General features: G+C 42.5%; 1 protein-coding gene across 2 annotated transcripts; it reads right to left on the bottom strand.

Moving 5' to 3' along the window:
• Positions 1-1050: 1050 nt before the first annotated feature.
• On the bottom strand, positions 1051-15636 carry brpf3b (bromodomain and PHD finger containing, 3b). Of its 2 annotated transcripts, none has more exons than XM_069660393.1 (13): positions 15321-15636; positions 12172-13736; positions 11608-11764; positions 11364-11495; positions 10970-11098; positions 9508-9820; positions 7449-7742; positions 6155-6757; positions 5337-5418; positions 5160-5248; positions 4872-4966; positions 3851-4005; positions 1051-2375 (listed from the first exon to the last, which is right to left on the bottom strand). In XM_069660393.1, the coding sequence occupies exons 2-13, from the start codon at positions 13710-13712 to the stop codon at positions 2192-2194; spliced, it is 3774 nt and encodes a 1257-aa protein (XP_069516494.1). In that variant the 5' UTR covers positions 13713-13736; positions 15321-15636; the 3' UTR covers positions 1051-2191. The 2 variants fall into 2 exon arrangements, with proteins under 2 accessions (XP_069516494.1, XP_069516495.1); XM_069660394.1 differs by having other exon boundaries at positions 5160-5245.
• Between the last annotated feature and the right edge of the window lie 204 nt (positions 15637-15840).

Raw genomic sequence — 15840 nt, 5'->3', positions numbered from 1 at the left:
TACGCCTGCAAAACGCGTCCTGTCTGATCGCACCCTTAGGGGGCGCCCAAAAGAACAAAACTGAAATATTTGAAATTGTCGTTTTAACTCGACATTTTCCTAATGCGTTTATTCTCTTAGTTGCTAGTGTCATGTCTTCTTTAATACAAAATGATGCTAATTTGGTAAAGTTAAGATAAAGCAGGGTATGCTAACCTACCTTTAAATCCAAATATGGTCCCTTTTAGCTCCATGATTATCTGGCTTAAAGAGCTGCTCAAGTCATGTTTTAAGACATATAAAATGCTCTGCCTGAAATAATAAATTGCGTCTGATATGTTGTTTCTGCTAAATACGTTTAATTACCTTGTAAAAACCCTCCCAAGGCACCTCCTCCTTCTCCCTCATTAAAAAGTCAGTAGTGCGTTTGCAAAAATTATGATGACAGATACAGCTGCTCGCGCATCGCCGAAGTGGTTGCCATAGGTTGCACATAATATGCATACATCTATTAACAGGAACCTGCCAAACCTGCCAATCTGAAAACGTGTTGCTCAGCCTGTCCTTGGTACACTGCAGTTTAAAAGCAGACAGGCCCAGCCATGGAGATGACTGCTTATGTTGTCCCTGATATGTCCATCATGAAAAACACCACATGGAGATGTTTACAAAAGCCAGGGTTTACATGAGTGTGTTTACATAAAAGGGGTGTTATTGCAGCATATGACTTATAATAGAAATGAAGTCATCTGGCAGCAGTGACATATTTTACAAACTTACAGCAGACTATAAAGTTAGACAAATACAAAGAAGTAAAAAACATAATCCAGCTAAAAGTTGAACAGCTGCCAAATTCAGGAAGGGCAGCTGGCAAAAAAACCCTGATAGTGTGAAAGTGTAAATTAAGGCATATAAAACATAATCCAAAGCATTTACTTTCAAAACTTAGGCAACAAGTACGAGGCTTTATTGCTTCAGTCAGTAAAAAGGACCATAAATATCTCTCATTTGTCTGTCTGAACACTCGGTTCTAAAAAAAGAAAACACAAAAATGCAGTTAAGTATCCCAAAAGGTTTTTAATAGAGCATTTATTTCCCAAAACGTGGAAATACTGGTTCAGACAAAATATTTGGTGAGCAGGTAAAATATGCAGGTAGTACAAGCTTATAAAGGTGTATTTTTCCATTTGATAAAATGGGGCTCTTGACAATAAATAGAATCTTCTGGGGGGTCAACAGTGAAAGATGGCGGTTGGTCTTGACTAAATTCATCAATATCAAACCAAACGTGTGAACTCATCTGTTAAAATGTGGGCTGCATGTTTTTAAAACCTCACTCTGTTTTAAATAAGTTTTAATTCTCCTCTTAAACCAATATAACTTTATTTCTATAGTTCTGTCTTCCATAAATAAATTATTTCTCTCTGTATCAAAAAGAGAATTCAGATATAAACAATGGCTCATTGTGTTGTATGCTCTGAATGTACACACACACACACACGCACACACAGCACAATGAAATTACATCAGAGACGAGCTAAGAAGTTGCAGCAAGTCAGGAATTATTTTATGTTCACAAATATACACAGCCTCGCTTTGCCCCGTGTGGGTTGATTGAAATACGCATTTTAAAAACAGCAACATTAAATTAAATTGGGTTTGATAATACACGTACATATGTACACAAAGTGTGCCTTTATAATATACAAGTGTCTTTGTAAAAGATTAAAATGTAAAAAGCTATTGTATAAAAGATGGCAGTGATCCATTCATACGTCTGCGTTTCATATAAATATGTCAAATCTCTTTTCTGACAATTTGATTCCTTGGCAGTAGCATTATACAAAATAGAGGGGAATTCTTTTACATTTGATCCAGACACACGGATTCAACACATCCAGGTGGAGTAAGCAGATACCTCCATACAGCCCTGATCAGGGAATTAACGCTTCACTGACTGCAGCAATGTGGGATCAAACGGTAACTTCATTAACTGGAACTCCACATCCACACCAGCGACACAAAGGCAAACAGCACAGCTCTGTGTGCCACACACTAGTGGTTTGGTAAAGAACTCAAGTCCAGGACTCCTCAGACCACAGTGTGAATACAAATTCAGCTCGCAGCAGGTCTCGACCCACCTGCTGCTTTAAGACGAAGGAGAAATGCATAGTGGCTGACTGAAGGGGCACACAGGGCTCACTGTCGCCCTCTACAGGTAGTTGGAGGCCACAAAGCCGTGGTTGTGGCTGACCCTGCTCTGGTGGATCATGGCTCGGTCGTACGCCACCTGGACAGACTTGCGGATGCTGGACTTGCGGCCCTCCATTATGCGCAACTTGTCTGCAGTGTCGTCTACACCCAAGGGTGTCACCTTGTCGCGTGGCAGCCACTGCCTACAGTACCAAAGACACAGAATTAGCCTATAAGAGCTTTGAAAGAGGCATAATGAAGACCACTGGAGACCTGTTTGTTTGGTTTGGACCTACGTATTTGTGTGTTCAGAAAATAGGTATACATACATCTACAGTATTTAATTTACAAATACAAAAGTTCTGTTCTTTCACATACATAGGCAAAATAACTTTCTCCTTTTAAAGAGCAGCTTGGACTCAATGGATGATGCACATGAAGTGCATTAAACAACTGCCTCACATGAGTGTTGTAGAGCCAGGCCGATGTTTTTGTTGGTAGATGTTTTTGGATAGATTACTCGACTGAAACTGTACTCAAGTTAAAGTAAAAAGTAGCTCATTTAAAAAGTACTTAAAGTAAAAGTTATTTAGTTACTTTCCCACCCCACTGATTTTTATAATAAACATATTTTCCAACATTACCTAACACATGCATCCTATGCAAATGAAATAAAATGAAACTTTGTTATTTTCAAACCTGGGCCCTATGTTTACATGTTTTGGTGTCAAATTGATGAGAGATGGACATTTTGTTAAAGAGTAAGATCCATTTTTTAACCAGAAACAGAAGTTATAGCTCTCTTCATAGCCACCAGACTCCATTGACAAATGGTGTTGCTGATGGTCTACTGTTGCCTCAATAGATTAGTTTAGAGTTATTGTGTGGTGTTTTAAAGGGTTAGTTTGGTTACGAACTAACATGTGTTACGACGTGTAACAAGGCAGCGGTAGACCCGCAAGTCCCATGTTCTGCGAGGTAAAATTACTGTTTTTGTTAATGGAGTCTGGTGGCTTTGAAGAGAGCGATCTAACGGCTGTTTCTGGTTAAAGTAGTTGGTAGTTGCAGCCCTGCTCTCCTTTGCTTCTGACTTAGTGAAAATCAGCCAGCACTGGTGTTTTGTTGCTATCATGACACTTTAATCTGATTAGCCTGTTGTTGATGCGATGCATTTGATTGGTGTCTGGTCCAAGTCAGTTTTTCTCTCTTGCTCATTATATCCGTAGATAAATATTTTACTTAGTAAGGGATGGATGTGCAAATGTAGCGAATAACTTTACTTCATTTAAAACATAAAAAGTAAAATTACTGGCTTTGAAAAATACTCAAAAAAGTACATGAAAAAGCTACTCGATAACAGTAACGTGAGAACTTGTAATTCGTTACTTCCACCTCTGGATACTGGTATGTCGGGTTCATCGTATGATTGTGTTAAATATTCTTTAATAACTATACAGTATATATATTTTTTTAAAAAGCAGCTCCCTGAGCACCTTTTTATAGTGACATTGGTGCTATAACATAGACAAATTCCAGATCAGAAATGTACCATATCGGCTGCAACAACTCTAATCAGTAAATATTTTGCCCTCTAAAATTGATATCGTAGTCAAATATCACATACTGATTGGGCTATTGTATGATGCATTAAATTTGTGCATGTCTGTTAGAGTCTCACCATGTCCGCTTGTTGTCAAAGAAGAGCACCAGGTAGAGCCTCTCGTTGGTCTCCTCCTGCCTCTGCTCACCCAGATGGAGGACTTCTTTGGGTGGGACAGGGATGGGTACCCCGTTGTGCAGCAGGCCCTCCTCAGGCATCTCTGGGTCGATGACCTGGAAGGAAGACACAGTCAGTCTACAACGGAATTGTGTCTTTTTGTAGCACTGCATATAGCTGTTCAATGGTCCAACAAACTGAAGTCTGACTTCTCTTAAAGACCCCCTCCTGTGAAACTCAAGTGTTTAACCTTGTAAACATCCCCATGTGATGTTTTTCATGTGCTACAAGACATATCAGGGACAACATCAGCAGTCATCTCCATGGCTGGGCCTGTCTGCTTTTAAACTGCAGTGTACCAAGGACAGGCTGAACAACACGTTTTCAGATTGGCAGGTTTGAGACGTCACAAACCTAAGGAGCCAATCCCGTTAATGGACGGGGTGACGCTATGCGTATCATTATGTGCAACCTATGGCAACCACTTCGGCGATGCGCGAGCCAGCTGGAACTGTCATCATAATTTTTGCAAACTCACTAATGACCTACGTTAACGTTACTACTACTAATAACTACATTTCAAGCTAGCTAAGTCTCAGTTCATTTTATATGTCTTAAAACATGACTGGAGCTGGTCAACGATCCAATTTCATCTGTGGAAAGTGAAAAACATCGAGCCATATCATCATCTCTAAGAGTGGCTTATTTTGATGTTCCAATGTCTGTGTTGCAGTTTCCAGCCAAGCACACTTCTTTTTACCAGGCAGATAAAAGCAGGCAGTAAGGAAAATGATTTTAAGGACATTAACAACCTTCTCTGGAAATACTCTTATTTTCAGAAAAGACAGTTCCACTGATGAAGCACATAACACATGCTTACAATGCCTTTACAAGAGAAAAAAAAACTGTTGCTCACAGCAGGATATTCACACACATCACATGACATGGAGCTGCAGTAATATTAGGTAGAATAATGGTTTACCAGAGCAGGGTAGGAGGGATATCCCCGACACTTGGCCCACACCAGTTCTAGCGGCTCCAGCTCCGAATCGTCCTCAGACATCTGGCTACCGTTGCCTGAAATACAGCAGCAGTTGTTAAAATCATTTTGTGAATAAAAGGGAGAGTAGCAGGAGATTCACTTGAACATTTTCACATTAAGAAGTTATATTTGTAATGAAAATTTTCCTTTGTTTATGGAACATTTGTGGGCATAAGAGAGGGGGATACGGACGACCTGCAATGGTAAACAAAGAAAAAACAAACATACCAGTGTAATCAGAGTCTCCGTTGACTATCTCCAGGAAGGGAACTTTGGAAAGAGCTGGTTTCCCGAGGCTTCGTTTAGGTGGGGAGCTGCTGGAAGACCACACATTGCAATGTCAATGTTTTGTCAATCACTCCTTAAAACCAAACAACCACTGTCAACCGGTACAACATGGCTTACATTTCTTTGTGGAGGACTGGACAAGGGCTGTACTCAGAGTCGGACCCGCCGTCTTTGTGCTTGTTGAAGCCATTGGTCAGTCCTGAAAGCAAATGAGAGATTTCAGATCAGCTGCTGCTTTAATAAGAAGACCAGGAGGAAAAACTGAAAGAAAAGAAGACATCTAAGTGAAGATATTTTTGGGGTTTTTTTCATTGTGACCGAGATAAGGCCAGAGTACAGTGCTTAACCACAATCAGTGCCACAGAGCACAGCACACAAAAATCACAGACAATTAGGGAATGCAGAGGTGGTGCATTGGTTTGTTTTGCTGATCAGGTGGACTGAGGTCCTCAAAAAACACAGGCTCCTTTGCTGTGATCACGATTTGTTTCCTCAAAACAAAGATAAGAACAAGAGCTCAAAGGACCTGAAGTGACAAACAGATGTTAAAACGGATAAAGACAAGTTGCAGACGGCTCTTTTATCTGGGGAAGAAAAGAGCAGCTAAATTTAACATTACCGAGTTATACCTCCCTTCACCTTTTCTGCTGTCTTCCTATGCTATCACAAGACTCCCTAAAAAAAGGGCACTTTACCCCAAGGGCGGTACATTATGTCTAGCAGTGAGGGGAGTGTGCCTGATGTGTATTCTTTTCAGCTCATGTTGGGTTCTCTCTTCTGACACAAACAGGAAAAAGAGTAACACAAAAAAAGTTGTGCATGAACTAAATCTTTGCAAACAAGCTACCTAAGTCCTAACTGCAACACCTTTTTGATCATCAACTTCAGGAAAAACACTTTTATTTTCAGGGCTGTGACTAAGTAAAGCTTCTCACCACTTTCCAGTGTATGATTCGGTGTCTTCTCCAGCTCACTGTCCGAGCATGTGTCTTTACTGGGGGTGCATGTTTCACTGATGCTGGGTGGTCCGGGACTTTTCTGTGGGGTCTTGGATGGAGTGGATAGAGGTGTGGAGGATGGGGTACTTGTTGTAGAGTTGGGTGCTGTAGGGGTGTTGTTTGTATTGTCATCCTGTGGTCCCTTTCCATTCAGCAAAGGACTGTCTCTTTCTCTGAACAGCTTAGCTCCATTTTTTGCCTTCTTAAACAGAACAGAGGTTCGTCGTCCGACTCCCCCTGTGGTGGGCCGTGGGGGGGTACTGAGCTCCGGCAGGCCGTTAGCCACCGCCTGTCCTTGGCTGTGCAAAATTGGAGGCGGTGACGTGGGCCGCTCCTGAGTTTTAGTGCAATTATTGTTCTCTGAGGTGCTGTCTGAGATGTCACTGTCCAGCTTTAGGCGTTTGCAGGGCCAGCTGGGGGGCTGGGGCTCCCCTGTGATAGGCCTCAGGGTGGGTGGCTCCAGAGGTGCGTCTCCCTGTCGTGGAGGCGGGGCCGGGCCCGTTGGTTCCAGTGTCGGTGGCGAAGTGGATTTAAGGTCTTCTGGAAGATGAGAGAGGAAAAATTAAATTAAATTTCATTCAGCGTTTACTCAAAATGAATGCCCATTTAGTATGTAGTGTGATGTGGTGGTGTAGTGTTCACACTGGAAAATGGTGTCACTTCTTAATGAGTTACATCTCATTCTAACAGTCCAACCACAGCCCAAAGGGAGGTGAGGTATTCTGTAGATATGGAGGACCTTATCAAGGCGAGTGAAGAATTAACTTTGCTCTCACAACTGACCACCGGCAACATTGTTAACATGGCAGTATTTACGACTCGACTGACACAAACACAGGCGTTGTGCTGCCCTCCTCTAGGCTAGCAACAAACTGTTTGACTGGACTATCCTGGTCAGAAGTGGGATGGTATGGCATGACTGTACGTGGCCAATGGAGAGTGGTGAGTCCATGAGAGTGATGCAGAGAAGAGGTGCAGACATAGAGTGCACTGGGAGAGAGGAGTTGTGAGGCAGCCATGGCTAACGAGACTCTGTGGGCCCCTACTTACTAGACTGGAGACAGTGGGGTGGTTGGGGTTGGTGCGTGGGGGGGACCCTGGCTCAATAACCTGAGGACAATGTTCTGTTAGCTCATGTTCACAACTGGTCTCATTGAAAAAAAGAGGCTTTAAAAGCTTCATGCATTGGCAATTTCATTCTGTTGAAATGTTAGTACTTTTTAACACCCACCTTTGTCTGAAGTCGACAGGCCGTTGTCTGCCTTGGTATCTTTGTCGTCATCTTCCTCGTCATCCTCATCGTCATCCTCTTCTTCCTTCAGGTGTCCATTGTGAAGGCTGTGGCGGGATGGTTGTCCCTGTCTGTAGCGGATGTTGTTGATCTCGCGACGAAGCAGGCGGATGCGTTTAGTCCGAGCACCACTGCATCTCATGGAGGTGACAAAGTCCAGCTTTTCTAAAAGCTCCTTCAGCTGCTCCTCAACAGTCATATGAAGCCGGTTGTCTGGGTCCAGCACACTGTCCACTGGACATAACAGGAAAGAGTTAGGTTAACAGTGAGGCTGGCATGCATGTCGCACAAAGTTGAAACCAATATGAGTAATCTAGGTAGCATGTGGCCTAAAGATTACATGGCTGTAGTCATGGAATCTAAAAATATTTGTTCAATGAACTGTTAGACTCAGAAAATTTTGAATTTTCAAATTGTAGATGCATGTAATCAAAATCGGACTATTCTTTTCTCGGGTTGGGAATTGGAGTGTAACTCATGATACAATCGAACAAACAATTTTTGGCTGACCGCCGGAGTCAGCCCTTAACACAGATCTGTATGTGACTGACTGACTGAGTGATGATACTTTCAGAGCCGTAGAGAGAAGGAGAGAGAGTTGCGACATCGCAATGGCGGATCATGGAACATATTGGACATCCACTGACTCTCTATACGGCTCTGGTTACTTTGTTCCTCCGCTGCTCGTCCACTGTCCTCACCTACGTCCGCAGCATGCATCTGCTTTCAAACACGTTGTCCACGGCCTCATAGGGACAGTACCTCCACTTCACCCATCTCCTTTTAAAGGTTTTTCACGCCGTTAACAGATTTCCAACTTTTCGTGGATAATACAACTCAACACCAAGGTTATGTTGCTGCCTACAGCTGCAGACTTCGTGACTGCACAGCGACTCTCTGTCTATACAGCTCTCGATACTTTGTTCGGGGAGTAGGCGGGGCTGGTCTCGTCCGCTGATCTCACCTACTTCCGCAGTGCGCACCTGCTTTCAAACACGTCATCATCGGCCTCATAAGGACAGTCCTTGTAACACATTGCCCACAAAAGCACCTGATGCGGTCAGCCACATACTAGGTTTTGACCTGGTCCTGTTTGAAAACTAAAATATCGATATTTGGCACCAGCGATAAGATAATTGTATCACACCAGTCGGGGCAACGATATATTGCGATATCGACATTTTGTCCTACACCTATTCCTTTCTGTTATAAACAATTTTTCTGCACCTAAGCCAAATGAACAGAGAAACACTTTGCCACACTATGTTTTAACTGTCAAACGGAACAGACTGATATCTCGAATACATTTAGAAAATCTCAACAAATGTACAATATGCAAGATAAGACATGAAACAGTGCCATTTACTGGTGGCCACACACTCTGCTAATTTAAGAAGGCAGCTATGCTGAGATTAATGTTACTTGCAGGAACAGACAACCTATTCCTAAAACCTCTCATATAAAACTGAAGCAAGAAAACTGGCCCATTTTCTATTTTTATACCAATTCTCAAACTAAGCTACAAGATAACAGCATTTCTCTTTTTTGCTGTCGATTTTTCCCTTTAATAAATAGAAAAGCTGAAGATCGACATAAATTGCAGGGAAGAGAGAGGGCATGACTTGCAGCAAAGGGCTTTCTGTGGGATAAGGGCTTGGCTTAAAGTATTGGGCACATGCTTTACCAGGTGCTCGGGCACCCCCACAATGCCAGCATTTAGGGGAAAAATACATCCATGGTCATCAACATAGACAAATGGTAGACATCTTTGGCTAGGGGCATGTAGTAATCAGCTTAAACTTAACATAATATAGTGAAACTCATAAGTTTAAAAGAGTACATTGTATCAGATTCAATCTTAAACTGAATCTGAGCTGAAATAAATCCATTTTAATCCATCTGATTGCAAGTTGCAGTGTATTTATAAATGTGTATTGTCCTTCTTAGTACAAAAGATGTGTATTTAAAGTTCCTGTTCAGTACAACCGCTGTGACTTACCATCCTCCCAGGTGCAGCTGTAAAAGTCCCGTTTCTGCGGAGACTCCGGCAGGAGCATGCCGGTGTCCAGGTCCAGGCCAGTGTTGGTGGCTTGTCGTTGGGCATGGCGCAGAACGGCTCCCCCTAAGTCTCGAAGACGCAGTGCCGCCCGGTGGAAGACTGTGTCCTTGCTGTTGTAGAGGAGGCAGTTGGAGACCATCAGGTTGAAATCAGTCTCCAGCTCAGACACTGAGCGGTAGGCATGACTGTCCAACTTAGAGCGCATAGTGGAAAAGTCCATGGGCTGGTTGATGAACTCCAGGTAGTCTGGGACCTGAGGACAGAACACCAAAGGTTCGTGAGAATAATGGACACATACTGGCAAATACAATATAAAGTAGTAGAAGTTTAACATTTTGAAAAAAGTTAGTACATGTATGACTCAGTTTGACTCATTTTGGCACCTTAATTCCAAAGATGTTCTTTTTATTAGCGACAACATCAGGTGACTCACAGATGACGCACTTAAGACAGTTTAAATGGGCATAAAATACTCCCAGTTAAATCATCAGTAAAAAAGAGAAATGTATTACAAATTATACAGTTCTGATCCGTGTTAATTTATGATCAACAGCAACCTTTATTCCATGACGACATTGAGCCGTTGCCGAGCTAAAAATAGATCTTTGATAATAAAAACTCTGATGACGCGTATGTGAGACGGGACTAAAATGTTAGTGGTGGGCTGTCGGACATTTAAAATCCATATTTTCCCCCACTGTGCGTCTTATCTGTCTGTCAAAATACAAGCAATTCATTCCTGTAACTGGGTAATCCTGGTTGGACATAAAAGGTATCACAAAGGTGGTTATGAACTTTCTCTGTTAACTCAGGCTTTCTACTTCAGGCTCTGTGCGTGCTCCCAGAAAAAAAGGTGTTTGACGCATCATTTGCGGTTCTTCCACACAAAAAGGAGCGCTCATCGGCTGTTTGCTGCAGTCAGACTGTTTCAATGAGAAGCGATGATGAAAAGTAATCTTTAGATGCATTGTCTCCATGGTTCTTTTACTGTTTGGATGATCTGCTGACATTTAAAGTGTTAATTTTACCTGAAACAAACAGGTAAAACGAAAGGAGGGAGACTGGAGGGTGTGGTCTTATTTTCTCAAGGGGGGAAATGTTTTGACTAAAAGTAATGACTAAAATAGAATTACTTTTTATTGACTAAAACTGGACGAAAACTATAAAGCGTAAAAATGACGTAAAATGTGACTAAAACTAAAACGCATTTTCATCTAGAGAAAAGGTGCATTTCCACATGAAACAGATATCACTGAGCTTAAATCATTATCACATGCACCATAATGAGTGGACCTGACAAAAAAGTAAAGAAACATTAGGTTTGTTTTAAAGAAATATGTGAAACCTAAATACAGAATGAGAATGCTTCTGGTCTCAGTGTTGTATCAGTGATGTGTCTGACCTCCTTGATGTTGACTGGTGAGGCAAAGATCTGGGCTGTGTCCTTCTCCTGTAGCTGCTCTAGAGTGGAGCGGAGCAGCACCAGCATCGGGGTCAACTGCATCTCCAGAGCTGCCTGGTGAACTTTGACCTGTAGTTTTCAGAGGGTATTTAAACATCGTCAACAACCACAAAGACACACATTTTTACAGAGCTAAAAAGCTACAAAAGGAGATAAGCATCGTGTGGCTGTACATGTTAGCGACATGTTTTCTGACCAAGTCAATTGTTTTACTGTATGTAATGTGGAAAAAATCCAAACATTTCTCTCTACAGAATATCAATTTAGGTCCACAAGGCCGAAGAGATTTTACACTTATTGACCATGACCACCATGACTTATCCTTGCACGTTACCTGTTCTCGTTTGAGTTTCTCCCTCTTGCGGATGAGCTCAACCAGCAGTCGGGCTTTTTCAAGATCATGACGCAACTTCTGCCAGTATCGCAGCGCTTCTCTTGCAGCAGAAACCTTCTCATCCACCTCAGGCTACAAAGCACAGCAAATTATTCAGAGCTTCATTGTAGAAACGCTGTATCCAATTCTAAAGCCAACCAATTTTTAAAAAAAGCCGTAGTTCTGTTTCTTTCCTGTTCCTTACCTGTTCAGTATTCCGTTGGGACTGGACATTAGTGTGCAAATGCCGGACCAGCGGCACACCATTCCTTGACTGACGCTTCAGTAACCAGTAGCTGTGTAGCCTCTGCATAAACTGGTTCTTCCTCTGGAAGAGGATTCCTTTGCATATGATATTCAGCCTGTGCAACACAAATACATGCAGGTTGGTCTTTCTTGCAACACTCACAGATATCAGCTGAGGCACCTCCAACAGAGAACTGTTCAGTGTAATTGTAGAAGGGCTGCTCGATTAATCGAATTTTAATCTCAATTACGATGTTGGTTTCCAACAATTATAAAAAAACAAATACAAGAGCGAATTGCACGGAGTAGAAACACTTTATGATCGTGTTTGCGCTTGATAATCATTAGTACAATATGATTTGGGAATCGGACCTTGAAACAGAGCAGAGAGCGGAGCAATTGATGTGCAATTCATGGTGCTATTATATAGTGTCAAAGATTCTATGAAAACCATCTTGGTCAAATTTGACAAACAAACAAAACAAATCTCTTCTTTTTTAAATTAAAAATAAAAGAAACTAACCTGCTTGTTGGTATCTGAGGCACTATCACTTGTGGTGAAGTGGTGTGTTGCTCTGTTGACTCTGTGCCCTTTTTCCCTTTCTTTTTATCCGTCTTGGCATCATCCTCAGACTTTCTGCCTTTTTTCGGTGTTATAGGACCTTGTGTGTAGGCGCTCCTTCCTCTACTAGCCCTCCCTCTGCTGCCCACCACTCTTCCTTCACTTTCCTCATCTGAGACGCTCTCTTGTCCTGGTGGTGAATGGGCCTCACAGAAGGCCGTCTTCTTTACAGAGAACGTGGTCCCGTTGATGTTTGTCTCTCGCACAGGATCTATCTTCATAAACAATCCTGCTCGCTGAGCACATGTGACGTGAAACGCAGTGTAACAGTTGGCCTTGTGGCACTGAATTGATGCACCGCGGCCTTTCTGCTTGCACAGATAGCATGTCAGTTTCCAGCGTGCTGGGGGAATGTTATTGACTCCTTCCACTGGTTCTAGAAAAACTGTATTGGCAAAACATACTTCAGGGATCCAGATAGCACAGACCACATGTGCCCAGCGGCCGTCACTTGTCTGCTTGAAGGCGCCACCACGGTTTGGACATAAAACACAGTCAACGGGTTTCTGAGGGGACTGGAGGCAGCAGCGGCACAGCCACTGCCCCTCAGGGATGTAGGGCACTCCGTAGCACTCCTGGTGCACAGCCAGGTTGCAGGAGTCGCAGAAAAGGATGACGTTGCTGTTGAGGCACTCGTCATCTAGGCACACGCAGCAGAAGGCATCATCGTCTATAGTGCTCTGAGAGGGAGCCCGGCTGCGGGCTTCCCGGTACGCCTCCTCCTCCAGCCGGTCCACCAGCAGCTCAAAGGTGTCCTGTGAAACAGCAGAGTAACCCTCTGATGTCCGGCCAGCATTCACCATTTCCAGCCAGGCGGTGTCCTCTTCATCCATGTCATATTCTGCCTCAGCTTCCTGCTCCTCAGCCAGGCGTTCAATGTAACGGTAATACGCAGTAGGCAGAGGTTCTGCCTCAACCGGTGTGAATGTTTCCAGCACGTGAAACTTAGGTTCAGGGAGGGTCATGTTGTGATGGTGTGATGCGTTTACCTTCTCAGGTGTTTGTGGATGAGAATTCGAACAGGTGTTCTTTGAAGGTGGTGGCGACTTGACAGGAGGACATTTGGAGTCTCTCCTGCGGCCTCGGGGTGTGGTGGGTTTGCGGACTGTTTGGGCACTGCTGGTGGGAGATGATGCCTGCTCACTGTTCTCCTTGTTGCTGTTACACTCACTAATGTCCTGAGCCTTCATCTCATCTTCAGTGATGACCTCCAAGGGCTCCAGAATAGAAATGCGGTGGAGCCTACCATCCAGTTCCACCTCAACCACCTTCTGGGCCTGGGCGTAAGTCAGGGTTTCTCTGCTTGGAGATGCTTTGAGGCTGTAAGGGGAGGGGGATCGCTGGCGGGCACCCCCACGCCCGCCAACTGTCCCGTTGGACTTCCTGACATCTTCTCCACCCCCTCCTGCAGCCACTTGGCCTTTTCGACGTGGCTTCCTCATAGGCCACCAATCACACTTTCCCTCCTGTTGGTTTAGAAAGGAAATAAAATAATGTGAGAACTTTGGTGCCAGCCTGTACATAATAGTCAATAAACAAAGCATTTTTTAAAATAAAAATATACAAAAATAAGCAATTGATAATCATGCAGTAGAACACAATAATGTGTGCCATTTTCCATCCGTTACACCTGTTTAAATCCACCACATCAGGCACTGATGTAGTATACATGATGAAAGGTAAGCATAGTTGTAGCACCGAGCATGTCCACCTAACATTACTCAAAGATAACTTACTGAAAATGAGAACTAAAGAAACATTGGCCTTTAAGTTTGAGCTAGACCTAGATCTAGACCTGCTATATATGTAAAGTGTCATGAGATAGGTTTTATTATGCCACTGACATTATTCTTTCTATTTTTTTATTGAAATAGGACAGTGCACATTAATCAACCTATAAGCAATAGACTACACGTCAATGTAAATATGCGGGAATTAGCACAATAGCCAAATGCCATTCGTAGTCCTAAGGCAGGTACTTACAAAAACACAAAACAAATTTTGCAATTATAGGACTCAAGGGACAGTTCATTAAAAAAGCGATTTCAAAAGGCTTTAAGGCAAACCCTCTATAACAAAACATTCATACAGGACATTGGCCAGCATTTTTTTATGTAATTTTTACTTGTTGCTCAGTGATCACTTATTCTTATCCATCTAGATTTATTATCTGATGCTTATCAGCTTTATTTCCTCATAATCATAATCAAATATCAAAAAGACTAAGGATCGCTGTAACAATGTCAGAAAAAAAGAGAGGCTAAAAATGCTCTGAATTTCTTTATATTTTGAATTGTCCCAAAAAAAACCTGTCGTGCTTTTCATTTTACTGCACAGTGTTAAAGGGATATGGTCATTATCCACTGTAGTGTCAAACATTCCTTCACACATTTTAGCTAGCAAAACTCTTACTCACTTATCCAAGGAGCTAAATGTATGCAACAATATATTGAAAGCTTACTATCAAACTGAGAGTTACTCATTGCTGCAAAAAACACATAGTGAAGTGGTCAGTGAAGGAAAATGATCTGTAGATTATTCTTGACTTTATCTCAAACTGCTGGCAACTACTACCAGGGCTAGCCATAACAAAACGGGCACATCCAATCAGCTTACAGGAAAGTTAGACTGATCCAACCCAGAGCCAATCAGGTTCCAGAATTTCACGGACTCAACAGATCAGTGTCCTTATTTCTGGAGTAAAATGTCAGCCATATTTACAGTTTTAAAACACTGTTAAAAGCTCTTCTACGGTTTGGATTTTGATAATAGTTTTGAAATGTCTAAGCACTGCTTCATCTGGTCAAGACGGGTGAAAAGGGCACAGAACTGTGAGAGTATTCTTGTACTCTGACATGAAAGTACGGCGACAAGTATTTTAAGATATCAGCTAGCTAACCTGCTAACATTAACTTTAAAAGATGGGCAGTACCAACGTTAGCGGGATTATTTTTTAACATTGACAAGGCGCAAAACAAGTCAAGTTGTAGCTTACTAATATACAGTTAAAAGTTCTGAACCAATAAAGAAACAACTGATAGGATACTTACCTATTATGGCAACTGACTGACACAAGTAGCCGGCGGTCTGAAGCCCCTAGACAGTAATGGTTGCCTAGCCAGCCGCCTAACTTGCTGTAGTCTCGAAGCTAATAGCCACCGTTAGCCAGATACGGTTTGCTTGTACAGCCGGTCTATTTCGCTATTTTATAACGCTTCCGTTTCTTCTTAACACGGCGACTTGGAGGCAGGAAGACAATCGTAAAGGCTTAAGGAGAACATAAGTGGTACGTTTGAATTAATAATTTGTGAAACAGCTTATTGTCGACCCAATTTTTCTGAGAAGGAGATATTAGCCTCCTTCGGCTAGCTGGTTAGCTATTTGGGACTAGCGTATGAGCTAAATGGAAGTTAGCCAAAGTAAAAACACAAGACTTCCGGTCACATCTTTCAAAATAATGTTATTGGCGTATGTCGTGTTAAAATGTTTCATCACGACAACTTCAAAGAATAACATTAAAGGGTAAAAAAGAAATTACACATTGTTGCTTTTCTTCCACGATAACATGAC

This window comes from Semicossyphus pulcher, unplaced genomic scaffold (assembly GCF_022749685.1).
Source record: "Semicossyphus pulcher isolate SPU_LCO1_2020_fin unplaced genomic scaffold, fSemPul1.0.p SCAF_13, whole genome shotgun sequence".
Lineage (NCBI taxonomy): Eukaryota > Metazoa > Chordata > Actinopteri > Labriformes > Labridae > Semicossyphus > Semicossyphus pulcher.
This window is presented reverse-complemented; position numbering and strand designations above follow the sequence as displayed.

Coding starts and splice junctions, on each gene's coding strand:
- brpf3b (XM_069660393.1), bottom strand. CDS start 13,712: ATGAGGAAGCCACGTCGAAAAGGCCAAGTGGCTGCAGGAGGGGGTGGA. Junction 11,496..11,607: donor CCCAACGGAATACTGAACAG/GTAAGGAACAGG, acceptor TGTGCTTTGTAG/CCTGAGGTGGATGAGAAGGT. Junction 2,376..3,850: donor TTTGACAACAAGCGGACATG/GTGAGACTCTAA, acceptor TTGGTACTGTAG/GCAGTGGCTGCCACGCGACA.